We start from the raw sequence: 15,885 nt of genomic DNA on the forward strand, positions 1-15,885 counted from the left end.
ATATTGACACTATTAGAGTAAGTTTATCTATAACAACAAATGAAAATAAATCGAAAACAATAAAATACTTGAAAACCTCTGATATTTTCCATTTTTTCATACATCAATATCACATGGATAAATTTAAAGAGTCCCATACACGTAAAAATATCTAAATTCACTAAGACATTTCGAGTTAGATTTCAATAGGTACACTATAATAATTATCAACAGATACACCTAACTTTACAAAGAAACTTGAAACAGATCAAAGTTCGAGGAAGAGCTATTATTATTAAATATATAATTATATATATATAATAAATAATCTTACAGTATGTTCGTCACATCTACATTCATTATCTACATTAAAACTTCATAGGGTACAATAACTATAGAGACAAACTAAATAATATTTTATATTATTGATTTATATACGCGATTGAAAATAAAACTTAATTAAACTGATAAACTATAAAATAATGACACAATCGCGAAATATAAAGACAATTTTAGGATAATATGTACAGTTAGCAAAATAACTAAGCCTCATAAAAAATATATACGCGGAAAAAACTAACAAATTGCTATTTTAAATTAAAAAAAATACTATATATTGAGCTGTGAAAGCTATCTTGTATAGTGTGCAATAAAAAAAAAATTAAATTTACCTATAATAATTAAATTCGTTATTTTGCTAACAGTACTTAAGTGACTAATAAAATGCTACAGATAGGTATCGATATTCCGCTACGCAGGTTCATGTTACAGACATAAAAACTTACTTATTTTTTAATAATGATAATAATTAAATAAAGAATTTATTTACAAACAGAGGTGGGTAGAATATTGTAAAACATTAAAATACTAATAAAAAAAATACGTATTAAAAATTCACTAGAACACTACGACATATGAAATTTTTGTTGAAAACATTTTATAAATCTAATTCTAAAACTGAAATATAAAGATGTCATTTCACGTAGAAAGTTTTAATTACAGATTTTAAAAATGGTTTCTAAATGATGTTTTTTAATAGTCTAGTTTATTTTTTACTTTACGATGTTAAAAGTCATTCTCCTTTTTTAATATGACCCTTTTTTAGATCATAATAAGGATTTATCGTATTGCAACATTTTTAAAATATAATATACCAGTGCATATTAAAAAATGAAATAAATAAAAAGTTGCAAATCGACTATTGAAATTCCTTATTTTGATCAAACTGGAATCAAAAATTTATGTTCATATTTCAGAATCAAATTCGACATTAAGAACTATATAATAAAACATCTACATAGAAATAAGTAAAATATGAGAAACTTTCTCTACAATACAATATAAATCTGACAAAGAGGAAGTTATAAATTATGATTGTCACGGTTAGTTCACAAAATAGGACGAAAAAAAAATAATACAATTAAAATGTCTTTTAAATATTTAAAAACAAATACATATTTGAAATATAAAATCGTGTGCATTGGGATGATTGCAATTTTTTTATTGTTTCTACTGTAAGTTGTTTTGAAGCGAGTCATATTATGCATTTTAAAATTGTAAGAATTCAACACAACAAACAACTATTTTAAACGAATTTAAAAACATTTCCAAAAAATCTTAAAATCATATTAAAAAAAAAATTAAAACATTTATTCACACACATAATTATATTGCACAGATTACATTACAAACCCAACCTACTAATGAGAAATTTATAAATATAAAAAAATCATCAGGCGGGCGGGAAAAAGTTTAATTTATAAAACAGTTAAATGCTTTAAAATTAAATATTAAATCAAATCTAACAATTCTACAAAAAAATCTATATCACCATTACTATAAAAAATCACGACCATCCCAACTTGGCACACAAAAAATAAAAAAGCAACAAAAACGCTAATTGGACTGCATCTGCGCTTAACATCATGGGCATTCTTCACAATGGCAAACGTTGGCCCAACAAATGCTCGTCAGAATAAAACACACAAAATTCAAATTCAACGCTCATTGTGAAGCCCATCAAGCGAGATCACTGTCTGAAAACAAAAGTTCAGAAAAAAAAAACACTACTCCAAAAAAAAACTACAAAATTATCAGGTGTTATATCATTGGCTGAAAACCTTAGAGTATATATACTATCTATAGAGTGCGAACAACCAAGTGGGAACAGTAGGCACAGGTGGGAACAACACGACGCTCCCGCCGCGAGCGCTCGCAGTCGTGGTTGAGTGCTCACGAAGTGCGTTGCTCTGGATTTTTTTTATATTTACGAATAAACATGGTGAAATGTGCAGTTCTATCTTGCAAAAACGATACTAGAAAATACACAAAATTGAAATCCACTATCACATTTCATCAGTAAGTCGATTGTTATACTTATTTTTATGAAAATAAATCTAGCATCGCGGGGGTGAAGGGTAGGTGGGAGGCGGACACGCGCAGGCTCGCTCGCGCGCCTCACTGCCGTCACGTGATCGTAGTGATGTGACCTGACCAACGCTGTACTCGATATAAAGTTTACTAGAAGAACTATATTTTAACAAATTATTTATTTAACTTTAAAATTAAAACTCTTTTAAAAATGTATTATAAATAAATTTGTGGTGTGTTTTGTATGATACACTTTCTAATATTATGAATGCGAATGTATTATAGTGTAAATGTAAAGTATGTAATGTTACGATATATTTTCTGAACCGCTAAATTGATTTTGAAGATTTTGATAGTAGAATGGATAAAATTAAATAAAAAAATTATTAATATTATTTATTATATTATCATTTTAAATTATTGATTATTCCTTAATATTTTTTACCATTTTTAAAACATTATTATTATTGTTTGATTTATTATTAAAGAAATAGCACTAAACCCGATCTTTTATTTTATTAACTTTATTATTTAAAAAGTACTCACGTTTTTCTGATATTCCAATTAAACATATTTTTTTAAAGTACTTATAATTAATACAAGAAAATTTCTTATATAATATTTAATATTCAAATGGAATAAACAAACTTTATTCAGTTGGTAAACAAATAAAAAAATTACATATTTATACTTTATTCATATATTTTTCCTTTAATAACTTATTGAACATAAAATTTACTTATGATACATATTTATTTACATAAATTATCGATAGTTCAACACGCAATTGATACCTACCCATCCCTATTTGTCACACACACATCTATATAGTATCTATAGCTCATCTGCCTACGATCCGCACTAGGCAATTTGTGCAATACACTCGCTCTATACTATTGTAATATATACTCTAAGCTGAAAACAGTTCAGAAAGAAAAAAAAAGCACTACACCACTCGAAAAAAAAAATTCAAATTCAAAAATGGAACGCTAGAACATGTCCTGCACGCGGAATACCGATAGCTCAGTTCAGTAGTGCGGCGGCAGCGCCACGTAGTGCGGCTCCGGGGCGTGCGCGTGCGCTGTACCTGTGTAAATAAATAATAAAATAAAATATAACTTTATTTGTCTCATCCCAACATTAGGTAAATAGATTTTTTAGATAGGAAAGCGCTTGACCACAATGATGATGAAATGATGGAAAGCTAAGATGTGGTCTATGATGGTACGCGCTTTCCTAGTAGGTACCGGTTCACTTAAGGTGTGTACAGATTATATAGCATTGTGTTATATTATGTTGTGATATAACACGTCAAAATGTACTGAAAAATGTTAAGTATAACAATGTAACATAGCTTGAGATACATTGCTTGCAAATACAAAGTGAGTGAGTCTATCAAATAGTCTATGCGCTGTACCTGTATAAATATAAATAAATATTTCGGGACAATTTTCACACACGGCACGATCTGAGCTTTCTACACTAGGTGTTATGGAAACCAGATGACTGATATAATCAACACCCAGACACATAGCAAACATCTATGTTCATCACACAAAATTTGCCCCGGGTGGGAATCGAACCCACGACCAGTGGCTTGGAAGGCAGGGTCACTACCAACCAGCTAGACTTGCGCAGCTGACAGCTAGTATGACAGCTAGTATGCGCTTGACCTGTGTACACTGCACCTGTGTACGTTGCACCTGTGTACACTGCACCTGTGTACGCTGCACCTGTGTACGCTGCACCTGTGTACGCTGAACCTGTGTACGCTGCACCTGTGTACGCTGCACCTGTGTACGCTGCACCTGTGTACGCTGCACCTGTGTACGCTGCACCTATATACACTTCCTGTGTACGTTGCACCTGTACGTACTGTACCTGTACGTACTGTACCTGTATGTAGTGATGCAACGAATACGAATACGAATATTCGTATTCGCCGAATAGTAGACATTTACCGAATATTCGTATTCGGCGAATATACGAATTTTTAAAAACGAATATTTTTGTATGCAACTCTATTTACTACAAATTTAAAAATCGCGCAAAAAAATATGACGTGTGCAGAGATTGCTGATCCACTGGCCTTTTGGCGAGAAGATGTCCATTTTCCAAGTCAGAAAAAACTCGCCCAAAAATATTTTTCACTGAAGCCATGTACAGTCGCTTCGGAAAGAATTTTTTAACGACTGGAAACATCCAGACTCAAAAAAAAATCGCCTAAAACCAGAAAATCTACGAATTTTATGTTTTTTAAATAAAAATTTGCCTATTGTAAATTTTAATTATTAGAAGAGTAAACATTCATTAAATAAATAAGTCTTTTATTACCAAGGTGAGATATTCGTATTCGTATTCGCCGAATAGTACGTTTGATATTCGTATTCGTATTCGTAAAAGTAGTATTCGTTGCATCACTACCTGTATGTACTGTACCTGTATGTACTGTATATGCATGTACTGTATATGTATGTACTGTACCTGTATGTACTGTGCCTGTATGTACTGTGCATGTATGCACTGTACCTGTATGTACTGTACCTGTATGCACTGTACCTGTGAGCACGTGTGTGGTGTGCACGTGCGCGGGGGGCGGAGCGCGCAGCAGCAGCGGCAGCACGGCCGGGCCCGCGCGCGCCGCGCCTCATGTCGCTAGCGCAGTGTTTATCTCGCGGTGGATTGTTGACTGGAAACACAGATACATATATTTTTTAGATACATAATATTTTACGCCTTAAAGGAACACAAACGTGATCTAGCTCAGATCCGTGAGACTAGCGCGACCGAACCAAACGTTAGGTATTTGTTTCGTTCGGAATGATATGAATGGCGTGCGCCTTGTGAAATACTTTGTATGTAAGCAGAACTTTCCGAATCTAAATTCCTGATCAGGAAGCAAAATTAAGTATATAAAGCGGTTGGTATACCTTTGAAGTTACGTTACGCGACAGAATATGTATTAGTATGTAATATTAATAACATTTTAACTTTAACATTAAAATAGTTGTTAGTAGTTGTTTTTATCATGTTACAACTACTCATATATACGTATTACATAGATATGACGTGTTTTACACAAATACAAACAATCCATGTTTACTAATACTTTTTAATGGAAATTGTCGGAGAACCAGTTAAAAATATAGCAAAAAAATAGATATAAATAGACAATAACTCACCAGCTCATCAATCTGCCTAGCCAACTGGTCGTTCAGCGCTTGTATCACTTGCCGCTGTCCGTCCTGCGCCGCCATCGCTAGCTCCAGCTGGCTCTGCGCCATTTTCGCCTCTGCATCCTTGTGATACGGTTGACAATTGTATAGATGATACGGTTCATTGTTGTATTTTAATGAAATATTCTGGTAGTAAGCAATTTAAACCCTGTTTGCTTATAATAAGGTTTATTTTGGTATGGACCAAAAGGGATGCTGTGCTAACGCTATCGTGATAGTAAGGTTCATTATTGTATGGATATTTATCCAAGTTTGTCGTGTTTACGTGAAAAAAATTCTTTAGTTCACAATAGAGAGCAAAATACAAGTGTAGATACGTATATATCCTCCTTGCTTAAATTATAAAAAAGTACTTACTGACTCTGATAAAACAAGCATTTGCTTGTTAGTTATAGCGGAAGGAATAATTATTTGAAAAAAAAAATTACTATCATCGATAGTGACAACGCGAACGGTAGTTTAATATGAATAGTGACGATAGTAATAATCGATAGTATTGATAGTACTGATTATGAAATTGATAGACAACTTTTACACCACGAATCTTTCATACATATAAATCGTATATTAATTAACTTATTTCTATACTAATATTTACCTGTTCACTCTTCTTGGACTTGGTGATTTGCGCCAATTCCTCGTTCTTCTGCGTCAACTCCGCCTCGAGTTGAGCAACGCGCTGTCGCAGTTGTTCCACTTCATTGGCGTCACCACCTATTGATATATATATGTATTTATAGATAGAGAAATTAAGGAAGGTAGAAAAAGAAAAAAAAATCACCATCTTAATATTATTATCTTTACAACATCTTGCTACTATTTTAAACGAGTAAACTTATATAACGTTGAATTTATATTTTTTGGTTTTTATGGCATTCAAATGCTTTATAAATATAAATCTATAAAGAATAGGCATCCGCCCCGGAATGGCGCGAAGGATGCGGGTTCGAGTCCCGCCTCGTGATTGAATTTTTTCTATTCTTTATAAATTTATATTTATACTAGCTTACCGCCCGCGGCTTCGCCCGCTTTCTCTAAAACGATTTGGGATTTAAACTATCCTATCTCTCAAGTTGGATCAAACTGCACATGGTGTGCGAATTTTATTATAATCGGTTAAGTGGTTTAGGAGTCCATTGAGGACAAACATTGTGACACGAGATTTATATATATTAAGATAACGTTTCCACTCGTCCACGTTGCCAAGAGACAAGAGATTGTAGAACAGCTGTTAGCTGAAGGTTCTGTTCCTGCCATTTATATAGGCAAATATTCCTAAAGACCCTATAGTTTCTGACTCACCCTTGCCAGCGTAATGTCTCGCTCTTGCCAACTCCTCCCTGTACTGATGAAGCTGCCGTTTCCACTCGTCCACTTTGGCAGTACTCTCTTATACAGCACCTCTTAACTGGAGGCAATTTGATCCTCCAAGTTTTATAGGCAAATATCCCTAAAGACCCTATAGTTTCCGACTCACCTTTGCCAGCGTAATGTCTCGCTCGTGCCACCTCCTCCCTATACTGGTGAAGCTGCCGTTTCCACTCGTCCAAATTGGCAGTGCTCTCTTATAGAGAAGCCGTTAGCTGAAGGTCCTAATCCTGCCATCTCTTATACAGCAAATGTTCTAAAATCCCCATAATTTCTGACTCACCCTTGCCAGCGTAATGTCTCGCTCTTGCCACCTCCTTGTCTTCCCTATACTGGTGCAGCTGCCGTTTCCACTCGTCCACATTGGCAGTACTCTCTTATACAGCAGCTCTTAACTGGAGGCATTTTTATCCTCCGAGTTATATAAGCAAATGTTCTAAAATCCCCATAAGTTCTGACTCACCCTTGCCAGCGTAATGTCTCGCTCTTGCCACCTCCTCCCTATACTGGTGAAGCTGCCGTTTCCACTCGTCCAAATTGGCAGTGCTCTCTTATAGAGAAGCCGTTAGCTGAAGGTCCTAATCCTGCCATCTCTTATACAGCAAATGTTCTAAAATCCCCATAATTTCTGACTCACCCTTGCCAGCGTAATGTCTCGCTCTTGCCACCTCCTTGTCTTCCCTATACTGGTGCAGCTGCCGTTTCCACTCGTCCACATTGGCAGTACTCTCTTATACAGCAGCTCTTAACTGGAGGCATTTTTATCCTCCGAGTTATATAAGCAAATGTTCTAAAATCCCCATAAGTTCTGACTCACCCTTGCCAGCGTAATGTCTCGCTCTTGCCACCTCCTCCCTATACTGGTGAAGCTGCCGTTTCCACTCGTCCAAATTGGCAGTGCTCTCTTATAGAGAAGCCGTTAGCTGAAGGTCCTAATCCTGCCATCTCTTATACAGCAAATGTTCTAAAATCCCCATAATTTCTGACTCACCCTTGCCAGCGTAATGTCTCGCTCTTGCCACCTCCTTGTCTTCCCTATACTGGTGCAGCTGCCGTTTCCACTCGTCCACATTGGCAGTACTCTCTTATACAGCAGCTCTTAACTGGAGGCATTTTTATCCTCCGAGTTATATAAGCAAATGTTCTAAAATCCCCATAAGTTCTGACTCACCCTTGCCAGCGTAATGTCTCGCTCTTGCCACCTCCTCCCTATACTGGTGAAGCTGCCGTTTCCACTCGTCCAAATTGGCAGTGCTCTCTTATAGAGAAGCCGTTAGCTGAAGGTCCTAATCCTGCCATCTCTTATACAGCAAATGTTCTAAAATCCCCATAATTTCTGACTCACCCTTGCCAGCGTAATGTCTCGCTCTTGCCACCTCCTTGTCCTCCCTATACTGGTGCAGCTGCCGTTTCCACTCGTCCACATTGGCAGTACTCTCTTATACAGCAGCTCTTAACTGGAGGCAATTTTATCCTCCTAGTTATATAGGCAAATGTTCTAAAATCGCCATAATTTGTGACTCACCCTTGCCAGCGTAATGTCTCGCTCGTGCCACCTCCTCCCTGTACTGGTGTAGCTGCCGTTTCCACTCGTCCACATTCGCAGTGCTCTCTTGTAGAGCGGCTGTTAGTCGAAGGTTATTGCTCTTGAGGGTCGCCAGTTCGACCTCCCATTTCTTTGCGTTCGCTGAACTGAAATTGAAATGGACATAATGTCCTGTAGTTAATTGCTATTTCTCTCCAACAAGACAAACTATTTTTAACTCAGAAAAGTATAACATTAGATTGCTTATAACATAATAAATGTGAATGCTTATTAAGTACATAATTTTTATTATTATAGCATAACTCATAAATATGATGATGAACGATGAATTTATTTCATTGCGTTTAGTAGATATGTAGTTTTTTATTTGTTTACCCCGCGTTGTATACTTGTATACAGCTCACCATGGATAGCATTAACAAAGAAATGGAAAGGATTCGATAGAAGTTTAAATTGTTTTAAGACGAGCTAACATTACGCGAAACCTCTCTTATACTTGTTCCACTATACACAGATTTCCTATCATATTCCTCATACATTTTTCACAAATAAGCACTCATCAACCATCACACGTAAACGGTCAAGTGTGACCGGCAAACACTTTCATTGCACCGCAATATTTAGCGTTGCGTAACAAATCTTCGCGCTTTTTGCACGTAACCATAACGTTATCATCGCGGTAAATAAAAATATTCTGTTCCGTCATTCTATTTAAATTCGTGAATGGGCAAATTATTTAATAGATGTAATTTATGAATACTTGTATTTCTATTGTTAATAATATTTACAAACTGTTTATTAATGAGGAGTTATCAATTGATATTTAATAAGACTTTTGTAGAATTGATTTTGGAGTTGGTTCGGAGACTGTTCGTTAAATTAAGAACAGATTTCTATTAAACTGGTAAAAAAACTAAAAAGCAGTGTTTTGTTAAAGGTTCACCTATCTACCTACCACCTACCTTTAATTGTACCTTTCATCTAAATACAGTATCTTATATTAATATTAAATTGTAACATATAAATAGAAATAATTCTCCAGTCGCCAATGATATAAAGGAACAGCGATATCTCCTCTGGGACTAATAAAAAGCCGAGAACTATCACCGCACTGAAGATTTATCGCCTACTTGCAAAGAAAACGTATCATAGAATTAGATATTATATTGAACGATTTTCTTTAATTTCCTTTTCCGTCGAGCCATTTCGGACGTTTTGTATGAAGTTTCCCTACCTATCTGTATATTGTGTTATAATATAAAGTTGCAATTGAAAATGACATAATATGGTACAAAAGTGGTATTTAAAGATAAATGCGACAATATTCATATATCTATTAAATAGAGCGTACAGAATATCCCTACTAATTTATAAAGCTATTAACGACAGTTTTCCGTCTATCAATTTCACAAGTAAATTATAAGCTACGAACGCTTAATTATTAAAACGACATTATGTTGTCGTTAAATAAATTACTGAAAGGAAATATGGTGAGTTACTAATTTTTTTTTTTTTTTTTTAATATAAAATTGGTAAGTATTTAGTTATATTTTTATTTAGGGATATTTTTTTGTTGATCAGAAGAAATTACATAGACTGTATATTATCATAAGATAGTTACCTACCTACTAAAAAATAATAGATATCTACTTACTTTTTATAGATAATAGAAATACCTTAAAATGTGGAAAAATAATTTTCTAAATAAATTCTAGTTAATTATTTTATTTACCTATGTGAAAACCTTGCCTCGAACAAGCAAAAACAGCTGAGCCGATTCCGATCAAATTATGGTAATAAACAATTAACATATTATGTAGCATTTACATATTACGAGTACCTATAATATAATCTTTCTACAAACATAAGGTCTGATAATGAACATACGATAAAGTGATTGTTTCGAAGTTTCGAACAAAAGCAGGGATGCGTGTATAATTTTGATTATAAATTTATAATAATTTTATAATTATAATAATTTGTTGAAGATTAAACATTATACAATACAATTACATTAGTTTTATAATATACTTAATTAATTAAGAGCTATTAAAATGCACAATGTGTTGCAAAATAAATACATTGTGGAAATGGATAATTAAAATTTTATTAATCATTGTTAAGTGCTCTGAATACGTTAATTGCTCACTTTAAAATATTGATTTCACAACTACTGAGTGAAAGATAAAAAATAATGTATTACTAACTAGCTTACCGCCCGCGGCTTCACCCTTGTCAAAAACCTAATAAATTATATACTACAACCTTCCTCTTGAATCACTCTATCTATTAAAAAAACCGCATCAAAATCCGTTGCGTAGTTTTAAAGATTTAAGCATACAAAGGGACATAGGGACAGAGAAAGCGACTTTGTTTTATACTATGTAGTGATGCTCTAAAATATATTTAAACAGATAGTAGACTTAATATTTATTTAGATTATAAAAACATATTAAAATTGACGTAATTTATAATTTAACACTCGCATAATTCCATAGCTCATACATGTGCAATGTGCATGTATGTGGCCTCAATTATATTAAAAATCATATTTTACGTAAACTTATAAATGTATTCAACAAAACAACAAAACAATTTAACAATGTTTTAATTAGCAGGTTACTAACTACATCAGAAAAATACCTGCCTATGTCAAAGCAGGAACCTACCTATATCAGAAAAATTCGAGAACGTCTAACTGCCTATCACATCAAAATTGCCTCTATACATTTTATCACTACCCAAAATACCCATAGTCGGGCTATAAAATAAATATAATATTAAAAGAGCAACTATGGAATTTCTTGCCAGTTCTTCTCCGTAGATACTGCTTTCCGAATCGGTGGTAAATGTTAAAAATATGTAATGACGTTTCAAAAGTGCTTCTAGAAGAAGCCTAATTGAATAAATAAATGTTTGAGTTTGAGTATAGACCCACCAATAGAGTGACGTCATCGATAGCCCGCGCCTGCGTGTGCGCACATCTCGAATTATTCCCGCTATGTGCTCTAATTGCTCTGTACGTGCAATTGATACGGCCATTCATTTCGCATCGGTATTAAAACTCTTTTTTTTTTGTAATAATTACGTAAAATAGTCCAGTCATTATCTTGAAGAGTTATTGACCGTAGCGTCGTATACGTCACGAAAATAAGTCGTTGTTTTGTTTATTATATTTCCTGTAATAAACGTAGTTAAGGGATATCTTAAATAAAGAATAAGATGATCGCATATTAAGGGAGGCTTTATTAATTACCATTGAATGAAATAAAAGTACTAAGACTCTTGTATTCAAAATAAATTATCATTTAGAAGTGGCGTAGCAACTCAACCCAGTTTACAAACCAAGTTAATTAAATTTAAATATATTTTCATTTCATTCTTTAATATTTCCGCATCGCGCTTTTTATTATAGTTATCTATCCTAATATTATAAAGCTGAAGAGTTTGTTTGTTTGAATGCGATAACCTCAGGAACTACCAGTCCGATTTGAAAAATTATTTAGGTGTTACATAGGTCATTCATCGAGGAAGGCTTATAGGCTATATCATCACGCTAAGACCAGCAGGACCGGAGCCACGCGGGTGAAACCGCGGAGCGCAGCTAGTATAATATATTTTACTAGCTTACCGCCCGCGGCTTCGCCCGCTTTCTCTAAAACGATTTGAGATTTAAACTATCCTATCTCTCAAGTTGGATTGAACTGCACATGGTGTGCGAATTTTATTATAATCGGTTAAGTGGTTTAGGAGTCCATTGAGGACAAACATTGTGACACGAGATTTATATATTTTAAGATAGAAACAATTCACTCATTTGATACAAGCTATTATTGAATTCACGATTTATTACATACTTGCGCTATACGAAACGATGTAATGCACGGCTGACATAACGATCGAATTTTCCAGATATTCTAATAAACAGCGTGAAGATGGAACAATTTCCCGACTGCACTATAAGCGCTTTAAGTGCTGTTACGTAAATTATTATGGTGTTCGAGTGTGGGTAATTTTATAAGTATATTATCGTTTAACTGTGAATAAACTTATATTCTAAAATGAAGTTACCAATTCAAAGTCATTTACAAATTATACAATAGACCATTGTGCAACTGCCGTGCAATTAAAACAAAAGTGCATTTTATAATATTAAACACTAGATGTGTTCCTGAGATTAGCGCGTTCACACCAACAAACAAACTCTTCAGCTTTATAATATTAAGTATAGATGTAGGAAGACTTATTGCATTTGTTTACAATATAATAAACTATATAAAATATTATATGTATAGGTAATAGGTGGGTATCAGTAATAAACAACAACTTCTTCAATTAATTATTGTTGCCATGGCAACAGATCAAGCATCTTAAATTACTCAACCCCATAGAGTTTCAAACAGGAATACCCTCAAATTTGGGAACTTTTTAATTACTTACGAACTCTTCAAGTTACCAAAGAACACATAATTAATATAAAGGAAATAATTAATGCCTGACTTTCAAAATTATTAGGTGTTTCGCATATCTACAATAGTGAAAATAATTACTGTATGAGCTTATTTTCATTGTATTGTTTTGTAGAAGTTTGGAATATAATAGTATTTCAATTCATCGAAAACATATTATTATTATGTCAGCAAAAGGCCATAATACGAAAAACCTTTGTAAAACAAGTACAGTATTACGACCGTACATACAAAAAATATCTATATCAAAAACATAAAACTCCTTTTAGTTCAGGATACATCGCCCATTTTTGCAAGTGACTACTATCAAGCTAATTTTCCGTTTGTAGCTTTATTTTGATGAGACGCCCAATAATTTCGTGTACTTACGAAAGTCTCGATTGTGGTAGCTAACAGAGATAACAAGGATAAAAATTTTTGATTTGATGGTTCTCAAATATTTATTACTAACTGATTTTTTTTTGTTCTATCTCAAGATAATTACCTAAATTATTCGAAAAAATATTTGTCCTACAAAATCTATGGTTTGTTCAAAGAGTCCCCCTTTCCAAAGTGTATCGATAACGAGGTCATCATAAATGATTACTAACAAGCCGATTTTTTTGTTTTTCACTTAGTTAATGTTTATATAATTCAACAGACATATTGTCCTACAAATTGCGTAATAAATATTTGAGAACCATCAAATCAAAAATTTTTATCCTTGTTATCTCTGTTAGCTACCACAATCGAGAGTTTCGTACACGAAATTATTCGGTGTCTCATCAAAATAAAGCTACAAACGGAAAATCAGCTTGATAGTAGTCACTTGCAAAAATGGGCGATGTATCCTGAACTATTTACATAATTTAATTTTTTAAATCTTTTGACTATTTTAACTAAAACTGTTCTTTATAAATCATTATCTCATAACACCAATCCAACTTACATACTACAATGATGGATGAAGCGATTAAATTATAATGCCGGAATATTTCCTTGCCCACTCTGTTACGGATATAATTGGTGCGGATTATGCTCTATGAGAGACGCGGCCATGCGATTATAATAATATCAGGGGGTGTTACCGATAATTGCTTTATGTTCTTCGGTCAGATTTTGTACGATAAATTATTTTATGTGAAGTTATCAAACAACTAGCGGTCCGCCCCGGCTTCGCCCGTGGTACATGTTTACATTTTCTCTCCATAAGAACCACCCTCGTACTTCAAGGAATATTATAAAAAAATAATGAACAAAATCGGTCCAACCGTTCACGCGTGATGCCGTGACCAAAGGCAAAAGGGGGATTTTTTTTATACATATATGTATAGAGATTATGATTTTTTTTAGAAGTAGTGAAAATGAAGAGAATGTAGTTCAGTAAGAAGGATGTTATGGCAAACTAATATTCATATTGGGGGCACTTTAAAGTTTTGATTCAACGAAGGAAAAGAAGGAGGGGCTTTTTCTGACTCATGGCGCGATAATCATTCAATTACAATATAAGTTTTGACCGGGAAATAACAAAAACATAATATTATAGTCGATATTATTATCATGTCGATATTATTATCATTCAGTAGTGTATCGCTCATGCACATTTGTAGAGGTGTAAGGTTGTCGCAGACCTTCCGCCTCTTCTACAATAATAATTCATAGAATAACAATTCATAGAATTCGGTTCAACTGTAGAATAAGGTAGTTTAAATTTTACACAAAATATTTTTTTACTTTTGTCTATGACAACTACGATTTGGCTAATTCATACTTCTTAGGTAAGTTTTTTTGTTTATTTTAGTGATACTGTTCCTTAATTTTTCCCCAACCTATTCAAAATGTCTGGTAGCATGTACGCGGTACAATGACCATACATGTTTTTTGAGAATGCTTCAATTACAACCGCTTCATAAACTCTACATACTATTAATGTCGCGCAATCGTTGTCTCGTTAATTATATATTTATAGCTTCCTTTTAAACAGTCAATGCACTACCTACCTATATATTGCAGTTTTTGCAACATGTGCCAATTAACATTAATACGCATTGTGGTGTAGTTATAAAACTTTATACTCTACTTATTGATACATCTGATTATTGTAATAGCTGTTCCATTTTGTAATATTTTTATTATTTAAACAATAATTCGTTATTGATCGTTACGCGTTGATGGACAGTAAATTTTTTGTAATACGCAATAACATTTTAATGGCAAAACGGTCCTAAGGAATCTCAACTGCAGTGGTGTTGTTGTGAAAATATTGCAAATAAAACAGACAGTTTCTTCCTATAATATACGTTACAACCAAGCAAGATGCAAGATTTAGAATACTAGAACAAGTTCAAAGGGAAGACTTGCAAATGTATAAAGTCGATAGACTAGGTACTGATAACTTGAAGTAACAGTAGGAAACGCAGACAATCAGGCAATAAGTATTTAATGATTTTTAAATCCTCAGAAAAAGCAAATAAAATGACGTTCGGTTTCTCATAATCTATTGAAATAAGCTTAGGAAATGAGTATATGAACGGCATTAACTTTAATAATTATTATTTATTTGTATGATAAATCATACTCTTGTTGGTCTTATTCTTAAAACTAGAAAAAAACTATGCTAAAGTTTACTGGAGAAATGGCGGCCTTATCATTCTCAAATCTATACTAATATTATAAAGCTGAAGAGTTTGTTTGTTTGTTTGAATGCGCTAATCTCAGGAACTACTGGTCCGATTTGAAAAATTATTTCGGTGTTAGATAGCTCATTTCGATCGAGGAAGGCTATAGGCTATATTATATCATCACGCTATGATCAACAGGAGAGGAGCCACGGGGGTGAAACCGCGCGGAGCAGCTAGTAAGCTCATAATTCTCAGCTCAAAGCCATTTCTCCCAAGCGGCCTTAAACACTTTACACTAAGTATAAACGCAATCAAAA

At 33.6% G+C, this 15,885-nt stretch overlaps 1 protein-coding gene across 1 annotated transcript in view; it reads right to left on the reverse strand.

Moving 5' to 3' along the window:
- Window positions 1-591: 591 nt before the first annotated feature.
- The window catches only part of LOC123703157 (homer protein homolog 2), a 37,640-nt gene continuing 22,346 nt past the window's right edge, over window positions 592-15,885 (reverse strand). Inside the window, exons 7-12 of the mRNA XM_045651068.1 lie at window positions 8,479-8,645; window positions 6,184-6,299; window positions 5,532-5,648; window positions 4,909-5,038; window positions 3,273-3,436; window positions 592-2,099 (exon numbers count right to left, since the gene is read on the reverse strand). Coding sequence (XP_045507024.1) covers window positions 4,997-5,038; window positions 5,532-5,648; window positions 6,184-6,299; window positions 8,479-8,645 — 442 coding nt within the window. The 3' untranslated portion in view covers window positions 592-2,099; window positions 3,273-3,436; window positions 4,909-4,996. The remainder of the gene's footprint in view (window positions 2,100-3,272; window positions 3,437-4,908; window positions 5,039-5,531; window positions 5,649-6,183; window positions 6,300-8,478; window positions 8,646-15,885) is intronic.

This window comes from Colias croceus, chromosome 25, assembly GCF_905220415.1.
Source record: "Colias croceus chromosome 25, ilColCroc2.1".
NCBI classification, from domain to species: Eukaryota; Metazoa; Arthropoda; class Insecta; order Lepidoptera; family Pieridae; genus Colias; species Colias croceus.